A 17,438-nucleotide genomic window follows, 5' to 3' on the forward strand; every position below is an offset into this window, starting at 1 on the left:
GCATTCCTGGCTCCCATTATTTCCAATGGATCTTCAAGTGTTTCCCATTGTTTCCAATGGGCAATCCTGTCCTTCCATCCCCTGGCAGTAGTCAAAAGCCAGATTGGTCAGGGGAACATTTCAAACTCTGCAGAATTGAGCTAGCTGTTTTTTGAGGGGGAGGTTTGGTAAAAAAATAAAATGAAATGAATTTATAAAGGAAAATCCTGTCCTGTGTATAGATGGGAGATACAGAAGAGCTGTGATTTCTTAGTCTTTTCTCCAAATGTTCACCTGAGCTGTTAATATCTTGGAAGGGATGCTGAGAAATTGCATCTACTTTCTGCTCAAGGCACTAGGTGTATGAGCAGTAATAGACAGACAGACAAACTGCATCCCCCTTTCTGGATCTCAATTTACTTTATTTATTTAAAATATTTTTATGCTGCCTTTCCCACCTGACCAGGGTCTTGAAGACGGCACACATTATAAAATAATTCAATAGCAACACATAAAGAATACCAGAACCAGGGAGGAGGTCAATAACCATTATTGGGGTTATGCTAAATGCAACAAAAACATCTTCATTCACTGGCAGAAGACACTGATAGAGGGAGATGGATGAATTGCCCCAGGGAGGGAGTTCCAAAGTTCTAAACTCTATAGAGAGGCTGCTTGGACCCTCCAAAGGTTGAGAGGAATAATGAAAAAAACTGTGGTACAAGGTACAAGATGGAGCAGTGGTCCATCAGTGGCTATTATTAGCCACAAGATATAGATGGAACACTCTGGGGCAGTGATGCTCTGTATTCTTGGTGCTTGGGGGGCAAGACTGGGAGGGCTTCTGGAATTCTAGTCCCACTGGTGAACCTCCTGATGGCACCTGAGTTTTGGCCACTGTGTGACACAGTGTTGAATTGGATGGGCAATTGGCCTGATCCAACATGGCTTCTCTTACGTTCTTATGCCTGGGGGAGTGATGCTCTATATTCTTGGTGCTTGGGGGGCAAGACTGGGAGGGCTTCTGGAATTTTGGCCCCGCTGGTGGACCTCCTGATGGCACCTGAGTTTTGGCCACTGTGTCACACAGTGTTGGACTGGATGGGCCATTGGCCTGGTCCAACATGGCTTCTCGTGTTCTTATGATATGAAAATAATATTTAGCATTTATGTAGCATTTAGTGCTTCATATTCTACCGAGATGAAGAAGGATTCAGTTGGGCCATTGCTCAGTGATTTGGCCTGGTCCAACATGGCTTCTCGTGTTCTTATGATATGAAAATAATATTTAGCATTTATGTAGCATTTAGTGCTTCATATTCTACCGAGATGAAGAAGGATTCAGTTGGGCCATTGCTCAGTGATAGAGAATCTGCTTGACATGCAGGAGGTCCCAGCCTCTTCAGCTAAAAAAGGATCAGGTAATAGGTGACGTTAAAGTTCTCAGCCAGAGACTCTGGAGAGTGGCTGCCAGTCTGAGTAGTCAATACTGGCCTTGATGGACCAATGGCCGGATTCTGTATTAGGCAACTTCATGAGTTCATGTGTTCAACATGTGTTCATGAGGAAGATTCAGGTATTGACTTAGGGGAGCTGGCCAAAGGCTTGGCTGTAGACCAAATAGGTTTTGATAGGGGTTGGACCCTACCAGTTTTTCAGCTGGTGGTCCTTTTCATAAAAACTCTGGGTTTTAAACAGAGTCTAGATGGCCATCTGACAGCAATGCTGATTCTGTGATTCTGTGAACTTAGGCAGATCATGAGAAGGAGGGCAGGAAGGGTTGCCTCACTGCTTAGTTCTCATGGCCCTTTCTTACAGGCCCAGGGAAATGCTGATCACCCCTTTGGGGTCAGGAAGCCATTTTCTCCAGGCCAAGTTGGCCAGGGATCCTGGAGGGTTTTTTTTGCCCTCTTCTGGGCATAGAGCAGGGGTCACTGGGGTGTGGGGAGGGGTATTTGTGAATTTCCTGCATTGTGCAGGGGGTTGGATGACCCTGGAGGTCCCTTCCAACTCCATGATTCTATACATCCATGCAAGATGTACATATGTTCATTGTGATATGTGAACAGGGCTTCTGTTTCCCTGGGTGCTGAGCAGGAAGAGAGGGGAATGGCAACAGATATGTTCTTGATATGTACACCATCCAGCCAGAACACTTGACTCGTGTTGGTGCCACACAGTGCTATCCTGATTGGCAATTTTGCATACAAGTTCTCTGTTATCACATTGCTGGCTTATTGGCCTGGGAAGGATCCTTATATTTAATAAACTGCGGTACTCCTTGCATAAGCCAATACAGCTATTTGGCATTATCTTGCTCATAACAACAGGCAAAGCTTAGTTTGTACCCACTTGAAGAAGGCAGGGTATGTGTGGGGAATACAGGCAGAGTCTTTGATTTCATGGTTTGTAAAGCAGGAAGGGCTACTTGCATCACTGGGAGAGACAGCCCAAGAGTCAGAGTCCAGCTTTGCTGTTCTCCATTCTTTCTCCCTCATATAAGAAGAGGAGGAGGAAAATGATCAAATTGTCCTCTGCTCATATAGAAGCAGCCACTGGACAGAAGTGATTATACACAATGTATATATTCAAATATAGTTCTCTGGATCCTAGCCACATTTTTTTTTAAAGACAATTGTGACTCTTCTGCATGAAGCAGCTGGACGAACACTTGTCAGGGATGCTCTAGGCTAATCCAGCATTGAGCAAGGGATTTGACTAGATGGCCTGTATGGCCATCCAGAGGGTAACCCTCCTATGGCAGAGTGGGTATTTAAATTTAAATTTTGAAAGAAGGAAGTGACTTCAGAAAAAGAGGCAGGTTTAGGAGAGTGCCCAGAAATGACATTACAGGAAGAGGTGGGGTTTTGGTGCAGTGTGCTGGAAGTGACATCATAAGGGGTAGAGCTTGGGAAGTGACACCACTTGACCTTTGACCTGAAAGTGACACCACAGGACATGACATCACAAAACGATGTCACTTCATTTCTCCTGACTCCACCCCCAAAGTATCCTGGTTCCACCCCCAAAGTTCTCAGATATTTCCCAAGTTGGACCTGGCAACCCTAGGGTGTGGGTGGTAAGGTGGCTCACAGAGCCCGGCAGCCCGAGGGACTGGTTGTAAGGTAATATGAAAGTCAATCTAAAAAAAGGGAAATGCCTTGTTTGTTTGTTCTTCTTTCCAAGGTTAGTAAAAGTGTGTGTGTGTGTGTGTGTGTGTGTGTGTGTGTGTGTGTGAGAGAGAGAGAGAGAGAGAGAGAGACAGAGACAGAGACAGAGACAGAGAGAGAGAGAGGCCAGTGGGCAAAACCATACAGTGGTAGCAGAATTCAGTGTTTTGTATCTATTTCTTAGAATATTTGTGTGCCATTTCTACAGAAACCTGCTTAAGACAGCTCTAAAACAAAAACATAAAAACAGTACAAAATCATTATAATTAACAAACTGTTAAAAAAGACATTAAAAACCTCTTTCTTCAGACCAATCAAGTATGGGCTGTATACACCCAAAATTTATTTTTTAAAACGTTCATAAGATCTAATCACAGATGTCTCATCTTCTGATCTCTTTTGGTTCTTATTAAGATCCAAGGTTGAACTTTTGCTAGATCAAAACAAAGTACTCTGCAATACATACTGACTTGGGTTCACTGACTGACTGATATCTGCTGTGCACTTTGGTTTAAGGATTAAGGGATTCTGTAAATAGAAATAAAAGGAAATCCTTTTTGCCTTACATGGTGGAAGTGGAAGGTGCAGCGAACAAATATACTCATTGGAGAACCATGGTTGGCTACGCTCCCCCCCCCTTGAGTGTCCATTTGGTGGCAAATGCATTTCACTAAATGTATAGAATGTGTTTTTTCACTCAGCTCATGGCTTTTGCATGTTATGTGAAAATTTCTCAATCTGATTTATTTTTCTAGAGCATTTTATGTTTCAATTTACTTGTTTTATGATTCACCAGAATAGGCAAAACAGATAAGGGGGGGGGGGGAGACTCCACATAGATCAGTTTGTGGCCATTTTCTCCTTGTATGTGATCAGAGAGTTTCAATGCACTGTTTGCTTTGCAATAAGCTCAGGGAAATGGTTTGTAGGTATTTTAATATAGATTTATTTTTTGGGGGGGGTTGTATAACCTACTGTGCTGAGGCTAACATTCTGGTAACATTTTGTTTCCTTCACAGGTTGCGTTTTTGAAGATGTGAGGAACTCTGGCCTGATTTTTTTTTAAAAAAAGCTTCTCAAGTTAACCTTCAGCTGCGGAGGGCTGCAGAGATAACATCTCCAGTTGGATTTCTTTCCAAAAATGATGCTGAGCCTCCAAAACAAAGGACTATGCTAACTGTATTTTTAACTTGCTGTTTGTTGACTTTGGAGGTTTAAAAAGCACAAGGAAAATGACAGAGGCCAGTTGCCCAAGCTCTGGGAGGTTGGTGTTGCAAAGCAGTTCAGAGCATGACTTAATTTGGGATGTCAGGAGTCTGAGATCATTGTAAATAATGCCCTACTAATTCTCCTGAGAGAAGTCAGTTATCTTGCACAGCAACTTCAGCTTTACAAAGAAAGAGCTGATAGTGGCCAATTTGCCCTTTCTGGGAAATAAACATGCAGCTGAGAGGTTGATACTGCAGTTTTAAGTGAAATGCATTCTTGAATTGTGAACTCCAGTCACATAGAAGAATCTCATGTGTTTTAGCTTTAATTTTCATTATATTTTGCATTACTGTGTATAGTTTTTCTTTCTAGAAGAAAGATTTATTATGTGAATTATGCACAGGTCCACTTACATGTGCATTTTTATAATATATACTGCAGCTGCATAGCTGTGCAGAAAGCTAATAGTCTGTCAGTTGCCTGCGATATGAACAGAAAGAAAATTAAAATATTTTTGTACTTTTTAGCACATTACGTTTTTGCAAACATACCAAAATGAATTATCATATACGATGCAATTAATTTGAGCATGGTACTGTTTGTAGGCGCTCGATCTGCCAGGGCTTCTTCCCCTCTGCCTTGCAAGACCAAACTGAAGAGAGTGGAAGATCTGAATGCCAGTTATTATAGATTTCATAACTTCAGTCTAGTTCTGACTTTGTAAATGTCTGACTTTGTAAATGTTTCATTGAGACACAGGGTAGATAGGGTTATAGGGTTGCCAAACCCCCCCAGTTTGGCAGGGGTCCCCAGGTTTTTGGGGGGTTCTACTCGCTGCCAACCAGCTGGCCGATGGGGGAAGCCCCGCCCCCAAGCCCCAACACCCGCAGCCAACCCTCTTCCTTCTCCCTGCACTTAAAGAGGCTCCCTTTAAGTGCAGGGAGCTGGCATTTCCCCGCGTGCCCATCGGGCGGGGGGGGACATCCCCAATGTGATGTCATCACAGCAGGGATTTCCCGCCTCCTCTGGGAACACCCCCCAAAGTCCCCCACTGGGGGCTTAAATGGACTAGGCAACCCTAAGGGTAGAAGATAATTTTTTTCAATCTGGATTAAAATCCTGGCTCATTATGTATCCTTGGACTAGTTTACTTATCAACCTCACAAGTCTGTTGTGAGATGAAGTTTGGGGGTAATAATTGTACACAGCAGAGAGCATTTTAGAAGAGTGGTCTCTAAACATTTCATCCCTGGGACCTACCTTTAACTCCTGGGAGACAGTATAGCGCCTGCCGAGCCAGTGTGTGACATTAGAGCCACATGAAGGAAAGAGTTATGACCTCACAGTGTCAAGGCTAGGACAATGAGTAGCAGATAGGAGAGCTAGGGACAGAAAATACAAGTAAAGTACCGGAAGGTGTACTATAATGAAGAACAAGCCAGTGGTGAACGCTATAGAGGAATCTTCTCTACTACTGAGCAGCCTTTCCTTTTCAACCCACTGCTTCTCTTAGCTGGCATGTAAAGAGAGGCAGAAGATATTGTACCCTTGTTCTCTCCACATGCAAGCTAGCAGCAGGTCCTTTTGAAAAGCAGCAAAAAAGGTGGTTTGATAGGGGCTCATGATATAACAGATGTCTCACCTGAGGGTCCTGGCCCATGGGTTGAAGACCATCATCTTTGAGTAATAAATAGTATTTTGAGATTGAGCTGAGAAAGGGGGTGAGTTATGTCATTCTCAAAGAGGAATGCCAAGGTACAATTAAAGTGATAGAAATGCTTTGTGATATGAAATGATTAGATGTTGTGTTATATGTGTGGTGAGCAGACGGGGTTAATGTGTATTTTAAATCTGAGATTGTTAAAATGCCTTGAGCCACGGGGAAAGGTGGGATATCTTAATAAATAAATAGGAAGTGGGTGTCTACCATGGTTGGCTCACTGAGAGTAACAGAAGGAAGGAATATGCCAAGAACCAAGGAGACAAAACTCCACTGGAAATTGACTATTCAGTGTCACACATAACATAAAGAAGTATTGGCATACCCAGCTGGGTGGTGTGAAATCCTTTGTGATATATTTGGTAGCCCATGGACTGAATGGATTTAAACCTCTGCAGGTGAAGCTCATGGAAGGATCTTAGTTGCCATTCCCTTCTTTCTCTAGCTCTCTGATAATCTGGAAATGGCGTGGGGGTGGATGAAGTCATGAGTGGAATTCTCATGCCATGCTGCCGCCTTATACAGCATTGATAAAGACTATGGACTATGACTGTAAAGATGGACTGTGCAAATAGTGTGCCAGAGCAAGGGACTGAATGGTGGCCATGTGAAAGTGCCAACCTACTGGACACAGCCATGTGCCCAGACGAGCGGAACCTTGTTCTGAAGCAATGTGCCTAACCAGGTATGGACCCATGGAAGACCTGATGCCTCTCCCTCCTGCATCACTGCAGCCAGATGCCATAAGGCAGACCAGCCTCCCAGATCCTGCTCACACAGAGATCCAGCAGCAGTTAGAAGAGAAGCCATATTCAGTGACAAGAACCAGGAATAATCCTGCCCAGATGCCATGAAAACCGATCTTCTCCAGCATGCAGGCATCACCCCCCCACACCTCTTGCATATTGACATTCCCAGGTGAAACACGTATGCAGCCTCAGCCTAAACAAAAGAAGCTCCTTCCATGATAGGATTAGGAGGCAAGTCTGTCTGCCAGCCACCCATCCCGATGATGCCGCTGTTTAAACATCCAGTTGTTGAATCAACTACCCGACGATGCTGCCAGACTGTTAATCCTTTCTCTCCTTTAGTCTGCCTTTCTCTCTGAGAGATGTCACTATTAGAGAAACAGTATTTCTATTGCCCAACCATTAATCCCATTCTCATGACCCATCTGGATTTTTCCAGTATTTCCTGAAGGACTACGTGACAGAGGAAACATCTGCTTTTAGTCAGTGTAGGGTATAAAAAGAGGAAACCACCCCATTGCTCGCTCGCTCTGCTTCTTCTTCCCCCACCTTGCCCTGCCTCATAGGTCCCATCCTAGTGCTGTTTGGAACTTTCCACGTGCTCTGCCGGTCAGAACACAATCCCTTCCCTTAGTGTCATTCTATTTTTCACTGCAGATTCTATTCACCGCATCTGAACAGGTATGTATCACACTCAATGAAATACCTGCTAATGCAAATGTCTCTAGATTTTTCTACCTTAATTTCCTAGTTCTGTATTGTGTGTTTTGATTGCTTGATTTTATATTTGTATGTGTGTGTGAATATTCCCTTAGTAAAAGAAACTAGTGATTTTCAAAGACCTAGTCTCTGCGTCTATTTCTGACACTTGGATAAAGTGGGACTCATGATCCTATAGTTATGCCAATTGCACATTAATATCATAATTCCCCAACCTTTTATTAAAGAAATATAGCAATTTGGCTAACAATCCCCCCCCTTCAGTGTCATGCAAGAATGGAGAGGTGTGTGGATTCTTTCCCGTAAACCTCCATGCTACATCTCATACTGTTACTGGCAGTCTTAAAGATTATTTGGGAGAGACTGGGAAAAGAAAGGAAGGTAACCGAGATCCTTTCTGTGAACAGTACTCTGTTTGGAGCACTTTAGTTACAAGCCATTTTTAAATCCCCCATCTACCCACACCAGTTGTACAAACAATAAATTGAAGTCATGTTTGACAAAGAATTGCCGAACAATTGACTGTGACTACAGTGTGCACTGCAGGTTAACTCAATGCCAACACAACTCCTTGAAGTCATGTAGACATTAGAAGCATCACTATATCATATAAGGAGGTGTGTGGATCTTTTATCTCAGTTATGTCTTGATGCTACTGTGCATTTGAGCTGCCATGCCAGTTGCAACTCAACCAGGCAAAAGTGCCAGTGCCCTTACCAAAAGGAAAGCAGAAGTTGTACTTCATTTTGTATTTCATTTGAGTCCAGCACAAAGAGGCACCCACACAGCAATTCCATTGCATAGTCAGTGCCGCCTGTTTTCCCTGATTACCAGACTTGCCCTTTAATAGACTTTGATTTATGTGGTCCTAATGAGAGCAGAGCAGGGAACGGCCTTTGAGTGTCGAAAGGAAAGCAGATATGGAACAATTTATAGCTCATGCTCTGCAAAGAAGGTCTTTTGCCAAATGGTTGAGGAAATATACCTCACCCTGGTAAAAAAGCATTAAAATCCATAAGGTCTTTTTTAAATTTAAAGGCATCTTAAAGGGGTAGCTTGAGCTGTTGTTATAGCCCCCTTCTTATTAATGACTGAAATCCTGTTTTACCGTTGTGGTTTACAGGTGTAATTTGACTGTTCCGTATTCTTTTTTTCCAATTTGGAAATAAAAATGTCTCTTCCCATCCTGCAAGTGTAACCGTAGCATACCTGGCATTGTGGCAATGCTGTTTACACAGCCAGACCGGTAATGGAAAATCCCACTGATTTGCTATCACTTGTGATGCAAGTGATGTTTCAGAACTGATGTTTGAAGGGAATATTATGACTTTTCTGGAAGAACATTGTTATTCTCCAGAAATTCTTACAATTTTTGCAGGTAATCAGAAGGTTGTAAAGATAATTATGAACCTAATTTGCTTTACTGACCATTTTATACACAGCTATCAAAAGAAAAAACTCATTCTATAAGGATGGTGTTTAAAAGATACCGCAACCGTTATCCTGCATTCATACTTCTAGGGTTATTTGACTCAAATTTACTTCAATAATGTGTAGCAGCAAGACACATGATTTGATCCAGCTTTAGATACTACATATGTAGAGGAGGTCATGGCAACAATGCCGGGGGGGGGGGGCATGGGGGGTAACATATCAGAAGAACCTGCCCATGTCATGCATGGGCCAATTGTTATTCTCCAGAAATTCTTACAATTTTTGCAGGTAATCAGAAGGTTGTAAAGATAATTATGAACCAAATTTGCTTTACTGACCATTTTATACACAGCTATCAAAAGAAAAACTCATTCTATAAGGATGGTGTTTTAAAGATACCGCAACAGTTATCCTGCATTCATACTTCTATAGTTATTTGACTCAAATTTACTTCAGTAATGTGTAGCAGCAAGACACATGATTTGATCCAGCTTTAGATACTACATATGTAGAAACAGGATTCCACTCATATGTTTCTAACCTGATATGTGCCACATGCACAAACGGATAACTTTATGCAATTCCCCTCTCTGATACAATAGTCCAAGTTGGATACAGACAGCTTGGGGGGGGGGGGAGGGGGGGGGCATGGGGAGTAACATATCAGCAGAACCTGCCCATGTCATGCATGGGCCTACGGCCAGGTCCTGCTCCACCAACCACATCACCCCACAGAGGAGTCACCCAACAGTGTTAATGGGCTCGCAGTGGAACTGACATCCTCCTCGGGTCTGTGACTGGGTCAGTGATTACCGAGCTCGCATATGGACCAACCTCCTTGCCAGCCCTCACATCCAACAGCCTGGCATCCTCCTCTCTGCTGAATGAGTCACCTGCTGAGGGTAAGACAAGGTGAGTAAGCAGCATAGGGGACAACCCCTGCTGGCCCCCTAGGGGTGCACTGTGGCCATGAGGCCACATACCCACCCGACAGGATGTGTTCCCTCTAAGCTGAGCTATTGTGAGCTAGCTCACAGTTTTTTAGCCTCCAGTTCAGATTTTTGCTTTAGCTCAGGAAGCATGGCTCCAGAGCAAACTAATTGATGTGGTAGCCAAATCGCTTGCTCACAACTTTAATGTCAGTAGCTCACAAAGTAGAATGTTTGCTCACAAGATTCCACAACTTAGAGGGAACTTAGGATGTCACTGCCATGGCCCCCCACCACAATGGGTGGAATCACCACACACGGCACCGCCTGAGCACCAAGTAGACTCTCCACCACTTCCTGGTTGTAGGGAATGCTCTGAATCATGAAGGCAGGCACATATCTCCAAGTTGGTTTGATGGTCCATTACCTCAGGGAGAACAGCTCTGTCTGTGCAGTACCACCCAGGGAAGAGGCATGGTCCACTACCATGACCAGAAAGCACAGCAGCAGGGAGTTGTGAAGCTGCCCCTGGCAGTAGCGAGGGCCACACTGGTATATTTCACCAGTAGCCCATAAAAGAGCACCTTCTCCACTTTGGTCCAGTTAGGTTAGTGGTGGCATTGCTACCTTCTAGGCTTGGCATGGCATGGCTATGCAAACATGTCACAGGGAAATGCAAAGGCTGGGCCAGACACTGTGGGAACCTCTCGACCTAGGAATGCATTCCCACCCCCTGCTGGCAGCACTGGATATGTGGAAGCTTGGGGAAAAATCAATGCAATTAGGAAGCCAAGACACAACAAAACCATGGTGCAGAAATGCGCATTCACAATACCATCCCAAGCAAATCTACTTAGAATCCTACTCAAGCACATTCAATGTGGTTTATTCCCCTTAGGATTGTATTGTGCTGGTTTCTGTACAGGGATGAGCTTGTGTGGTTTCCCCATGGCTGCAGTGCCTGCTGATACTGCAACAGCAATGGGGCTTCCAGATGGCAGGTTACTCCACAGTTTCCCTGCCCCAGTCCCCCAGCAGCAACCACCCCCATCCCCGGGGCTGCCAGGCTCTAGAATATTTATTGATACAGAGATATAACGTTATACCAATATGTTATACCAATATATCAAGTTCTCAGTTTTCATTTTTTAAAGCAAGTCTCTAGCCCTTTCCATGGCAGATATACACCATTCCCCTTATATCTCTGCAATGGAAGAGGCTAGAACCTTACTTTTAAAAAAAACACCTTACTTTTTTAAAAAAAGGAAGAAAGGTGGGAATTCAGAGAACCTGGTACACATATCAGTATAATGATATATCTATAGAACACTATTCTAGGGCTAACTTTAAAAAAAAAAAAACCGCCCTCTTTAAGCAGCAGGAGGAAATAGCCTCCGTGGGGAAAGGATCAGGGAAAATAGCTGCCATGAGGGTGGGAAAATCCAAATTTTCCCACCCAAACAGCAACCATCTAGGCTTTACAGTGATCTTTCCTAAAACTTTGTAGCAAACCAAGTTTGAGGAAAATCCAAACAAAGTCAAGGAAACCCCCAAAGGTGCATGAAAGCACCCTGATACTGTGGGGGAAGCGGGGGGGGGAATTGTGCTTCTCAACAGCATTGAACTCAGGGCAGATATTCTGTGCATAAAAAGGCCTGTGAGATGCTGGTAAGACCTATTTTAGCAACCATTTTTGTACTTTGTTTCCTCCCCTTCAGTACAAACTCTGCTGCCACATCTATAAATCAAACCTTACCGCCCATTCATATGCCTTACATGCTACCATTCATATCTTTTTATTTGTATCTTTTTATTTGTATCATATCTTATATATTTGTATAAATAGGGAATTGGCCCAAAAGACTGACACAACCAGAGAAGGGGTAACTTCTCTGATATGAGGGGACATGTGGGGAGGAAACTGAAAGGAAAAGTAGAAAGGGTCAAAACCATTGGGGAAGCTTGGAAACTATTTAAAACTACGATCCTAGAAGCTCAAAAAAAAAATATTCCGCAGGTTAGGAAAGGCACAAATAGGTATAGGAAAAAACCTGCATGGTTAACAAACAAAGTAATAGAAGCTGTAAAAGGTAAAAAGGATTCCTTTAAGCAGTGGAAAGCTAGTCATACTTCTTCACCCAAAGAGTGATTAACACTTAGAATTCACTGCCACAGGAAGTGGTGTCGGCTACAAGCATGGACAGCTTCAAAAGGGAATTAGATAAGCATATGGAGCAGAGGTCCATCAGTGGCTATTAGCCACGAGTTATAGATAGGGGCTCTGGGGCAAGTGATGCTCTGTCTTCTTGGTGCTTGGGTGGGTCAACAGTGGGAGGGCTTCTAATGTCCTGGCCCCACTAGTGGACCTCCTAATGGCACCTGGTATTTTTGACCACCGTGTGACAGAGTGTTGGACTGGATGGGCCTTTGGCCTGATCCAACATTGGCGTCTCTTATGTTCTTCTGTTCTTATGTTAATGTAATGCCCTCTGATATGCCCTGTACCCTTTCGATTCTTCTTTTTTATTGCAGAGGTGCTAACTCAAGCTTAACTCGAAGCTGCTCCATCAAAAAACTGGGATAAAGTATCTTAACATTTCCTGTCTCTTCATTGAATGTTGCAAGTGATGTGTAAGTAAATGATCCATAAAGATGAACCTCTGCTACTGATTACTTCTTTGACAAATGTCTCATTGGTTTCCCCAGGAATTCTCAGTGCTTCCACTGGAGTAAGTATATTCCCATTTTTGCTATGATTTTAATTTGGGGGTCTGGCTGGATGCCTCACTTGCTTTGGACAAACAGGTGTCCTCGGTGGCAAAAGTCTTTTTTCCCGATCTTCTCCAGGCCTGTCAGCTGTCTTCCTATTTTTCCAGGTCTCACATCGCCACAGTGATTCATGTGATGGTCACCTCCAGACTAGATTACTGCCATTTGCTTCTTTCAGGGCTGCCCTTGAAGGCACTTTAGAAACTTCAGGTTGTTCAGAATGTGACTGCCAGATATTGACTGATTCACTGTGGCTTGCACTCATCCAGCCCATCTTGTGGCAGCTGCACTGGTTTCCAGGTCAAATTCGAGGTTCCCCAAATAGTCTGGGATTGTCATACCTTAAAGGTCCACTTGCAGAGGTGCTAACTCAAGCTTAACTCGAAGCTGCTCCATCAAAAAACTGGGATAAAGTATCTTAACATTTCCTGTCTCTTCATTGAATGTTGCAAGTGATGTGTAAGTAAATGATCCATAAAGATGAACCTCTTGCAGAGGTGCTAACTCAAGCTTAACTCAAAGCTGCTCCATCCAAAAACTGGGATAAGGTATCTTAACATTTCCTGTCTCTTCATTCCATCTGATTGAATGTTGCAAGTGATGTGTAAGTAAATGATCCATAAAGATGAACCTCTGCTACTGATTACTTCTTTGACAAATGTCTCATTGGTTTCCTCGGTGGCAAAAGTCTTTTTTTCCGATCTTCTCCAGGCCCGTCTTCCTATTTGTCCAGGTCTCACATCGCCACAGTGATTCATGTGATGGTCACCTCCAGACTAGATTACTGCCATTTGCTTCTTTCAGGGCTGCCCTTGAAGGCACTTTAGAAACTTCAGGTTGTTCAGAACGTGACTGCCAGGTACTGACTGATTCACTGTGGCTTGTACTCATCCAGCCCATGTTGTGGCAGCTGCACTGGTTTCCAGGTCAAATTCGAGGTGCTGGTATTAACTTTTAAACCCCCAAATAGTCTGGGATTGTCATACCTTAAAGGTCCACCTCTCCCATTATGACGCCCCACATTGTCTTCATTCTGTTGCATGTGGGCTTTTGGTGATGTCTGGCCCTCAATTCACCTCTTTGAGTGTGACAAGGACAATGGACTTGTCCATCATGGCTCTGACTTGGTAGAATGCTTTGTCTGAGAAGACTTGTGCCCTGTGGGACCTCTGCAGTCCGCAGAGCACGTAAGATGGGGTTATTCTATCAGGCATTCTACTAATGTAACTTTGGTGGACTCTACCATCAGTGCTGTTGATTTTTATGCCAAAAGCGTTAGTTTGCTGGGCCTTGAGTTTGTAACTGGCTTATATAGAAATCATGATTTTATTAATGTTATTTTATCATCATGATGTTAGCCACCCTGAGCCCCATTCTGGGGGAGGAGTAGAATAAAAAACTAATCTCTCAGTTCTTCATGACTGTAGCCAGGCAGATCAATAATATTGTCCCAGCTGAGACTGGGGCTGGTGGTATAGTGGAGACCCCGCATTTGGGAGACTAGTCCTACAAGTTGGTGAGTCAGTAAAATATCTCCTCTGGCCTGGCATGCATGGCAATCTTCCCATGCTCTTGCATGAGGTATAGCATAATTAGTTGAATATATCAAGCCGCCTTACTGATACTGAATTAGACCGTTGGCCTATCAAGTTGAGTATTGTCTTATCTGAATGGCAGGATCAGATCCTTCAGAGTCTCAGTCAGAGAGACTAAGATGCTGTAAATGGAGATTGCAGTCATTGAACCTGGGACTGTCTGCATGAAGAGTTCATATTTTACCACTGAGCCATTACTGCCTCCCCTTATAATCTGATAGCAATCAAGTGTTCACATTCAGTGTCTATCCAAGGATGTTGCTGGTGAATCTTTGTTGAAGCTTACTTTACTTTTGATAGCTATTAAAAACCTGGTTGACCCATAGAAATTGCTCTTTCAGCCTGTTGTTCTGTAATCGCCGCCATGCTTGATTTCTTTGATGATTCGTAACAAAGGAAAGCTTTTGACCTGATTAATACTTCTATAGTTTTTTAAAAAATTCTTTGTTGCTTAACAAAGCAAAGTTCTACATTCTTTGTATTATGCACTAAGAAATAAATGTGCATGGCACAAAGCTCATTAATAGTTTCATTTTATTGTGACACAAAAAGCAGGCATAAAGCAATGCACTGAGGTGCTTTATTAGAAAAATTAGGACCATCTGCACTAGATAGTTGCTTCTTTATTTTTGTAAAGAAAAAAAAAGATTCTGTAGAATTACCTTCCTTCTGCTCCCAGTGTCTATTAAAAAGCTGTTTCAAAAACTCTGTTCCCAACTGTTGGGCAAGGGCTTGCAGACAACAGAGCTGTGGTGAAAAATGATCCCTGTCACCTGAAAACTGATTTGGTCTCATTAAATATGGGCAAGATGGTTCACATTGCCCAGGCAGGCAGGCAGCCAGTCACCCACATTCTGGTGTGCCCGATACACTCAGGGAGTTGTTACCTGCCAGGAACATCCATGAACACTTGTTTCCTGTCAAATTATATCCAAACATGTTTTTCCTCTCATCCATTACATCGGCAGCTTTATTTTTTTTGGTCTTCCATCTCCTTGTGCCTAAATCTTTCCTTGGGTCTTAAATAACCTATTGCACCTTAGCAAATTTTATTTTCTCAAAATGTTTTTTCTCCAAAAGTATATGATGTTTAAAGCTGTTGACGCATGCTGTGCAGACACACAGGGATGGTCTTAAGTACAGGGCAACCGGGACAGTTACTCCAGGTCATTTTTTGGGAGGGGGGGCCTGTGCTGCTGTGGGTAGGGGGCTGGGACAGTGCAGCTGCTGCCCTGGTTACTGGTGTTGCTGCCACAATTTTGCCCTCCTGGCTTCCACACTAGAGGCCTGAATCCTTCTTGCCTCACCTTTTTTTTTTTTTTGCATCAGGCAGGAATGTTGGTAGCCACTGGTCAATCAACTGTAAGGCAGGCTCCTCCCACAGCAGATGTGGGCTGATGTCTCTTCACTGTGCCATGGCCTCTCTCTCACAAGCATTTTGTTAATCAGACCCACTACACTGAATTTCATTCTGCCACTTTGTAGCCCTTGGTGAGTCTTTAAAAGGAAGAAATTTAACAATCCATAAGTGTGTGTGTGTATGATTTAATTATTCTGATGTATCTAAATTCTCTGACAAAATAGGCAGCTGTTCTGCATTTCACTCTGCTCTTTTTTATGTGACCTTTAAGAGGATCAATAACAGTTTCTCCTGTTACTGGTCACAGGGGAGCCATCTGATATTCAAAGCAAATGGAGGCTGTAAAACTACCCAGATTTGTTCCTTATAATGAAGATTTGATGTTTATTGCTCACAAAAGTCTGATGATTAAATAAAACCCCCCAACAATCTGTTTTATTAACATTTAATTTAATAACAGTAGATGTGAGAAGAAGGTTTAAATCCATTTATTTGCGCCTATTTTGAACTGAAGAATACTTCATTACCCATTCACTAGCAAAGTGGACATTGGTTTAACTACAAAGGAGCAGTGCAACTCAACTGATTGTGTGATGTTTTGAGTATGGTGGTGACAGATTCAGAAGAAAATCTTTATGAACAAAAATTCAATGCAAGGGTTTTTCCTATCCTTTACCAAAGCTATGGTGGAACAAGGTGAATTCACCATAAATACGGGTGACTGCTTGCTTAAAGCTGGACTGCAGGAAGGAGAGGGAGAAAATCTGGTAACAAAAGTAATCGGCTGGGCATATTTATTATCTACGTACAAATTGTAACAATGGAGAACCTGGGTGGAAGGAGGCAAGAATTCATGTTCCATAACTCTCCATGCCCTTACTAAAAGACTTGTATTACAGCATTGGAAAGATAAATGACCGTTTACAGTAGATCAATGGATTGAGGACCTTAAAACTTTATCAATATTTAAATGCATGGCATATAGACAACTTATTTTTAGATATTTGGAAACCTTTTATACAAACTTATGTTTAGATCTGCCACCATTGTTGTTATATTTTTATTTATTTATTTATTTATTTATTTATTTAACCTTCGACTTTATATCCCGCTCGAACCCCCTTCTCAGGGGGTCTCTGAGCGGCTTACATATGGTGCTAGTCACACAAATTACCCTAACTATGGCCACAGAGTTTATGGGAGGGAGAAAATCTGGTAACAAAAGTAATCGGCTGGGCATATTTATTATCTACGTACAAATTGTAACAATGGAGAACCTGGGTGGAAGGAGGCAAGAATTCATGTTCCATAACTCTCCATGCCCTTACTAAAAGACTTGTATTACAGCATTGGAAAGATAAATGACTGTTTACAGTAGATCAATGGATTGAGGACCTTAAAACTTTATCAATATTTAAATGCATGGCATATAGACAACTTAGATATTTGGAAACCTTTTATACAAACTTATGTTTAGATCTGCTACCATTGTTGTTATATTTTTGTGACCCTTTTCACATTACCATTCTAAACGGGATGTTATTCGTCGTTGTCCCAATTTCAAGTAAAGTGATACAGGGACGGGTTTCATACAGCAAATTTCCTTCTGTTAATGAGCCATCTCTGAAGTGCTGTGGTCATTTTAAATAGTGCTGCTTTCCCCCACCTTTTTTTCGCTGCACAATCTTTCTCAGACTTTTTTTTAATGTTGTAAGGTGAGTGCTATGGTATTAAACCACTATAGCACTTCAGTGCTATGGCGGATTAGCACTATAGCGCTCAGAATGTTTAAAAAGTCTGACGG

The 17,438-nt window shown here is 42.7% G+C and overlaps 1 protein-coding gene across 1 annotated transcript in view; it reads left to right on the forward strand.

Annotated features, from left to right (window-relative positions):
• The window catches only part of UBE3D (ubiquitin protein ligase E3D), a 94,070-nt gene extending 89,866 nt beyond the window's left edge, over window positions 1–4,204 (forward strand). The window contains exon 10 of the mRNA XM_015412808.1: window positions 4,169–4,204. Within this exon, the coding sequence (XP_015268294.1) occupies window positions 4,169–4,189 (21 nt within the window). The 3' untranslated portion in view covers window positions 4,190–4,204. The remainder of the gene's footprint in view (window positions 1–4,168) is intronic.
• The last annotated feature ends 13,234 nt before the right edge of the window (window positions 4,205–17,438 follow it).

Source organism: Gekko japonicus, unplaced genomic scaffold, assembly GCF_001447785.1.
Source record: "Gekko japonicus isolate JY-2015 unplaced genomic scaffold, Gekko_japonicus_V1.1 scaffold989, whole genome shotgun sequence".
Lineage (NCBI taxonomy): Eukaryota > Metazoa > Chordata > Lepidosauria > Squamata > Gekkonidae > Gekko > Gekko japonicus.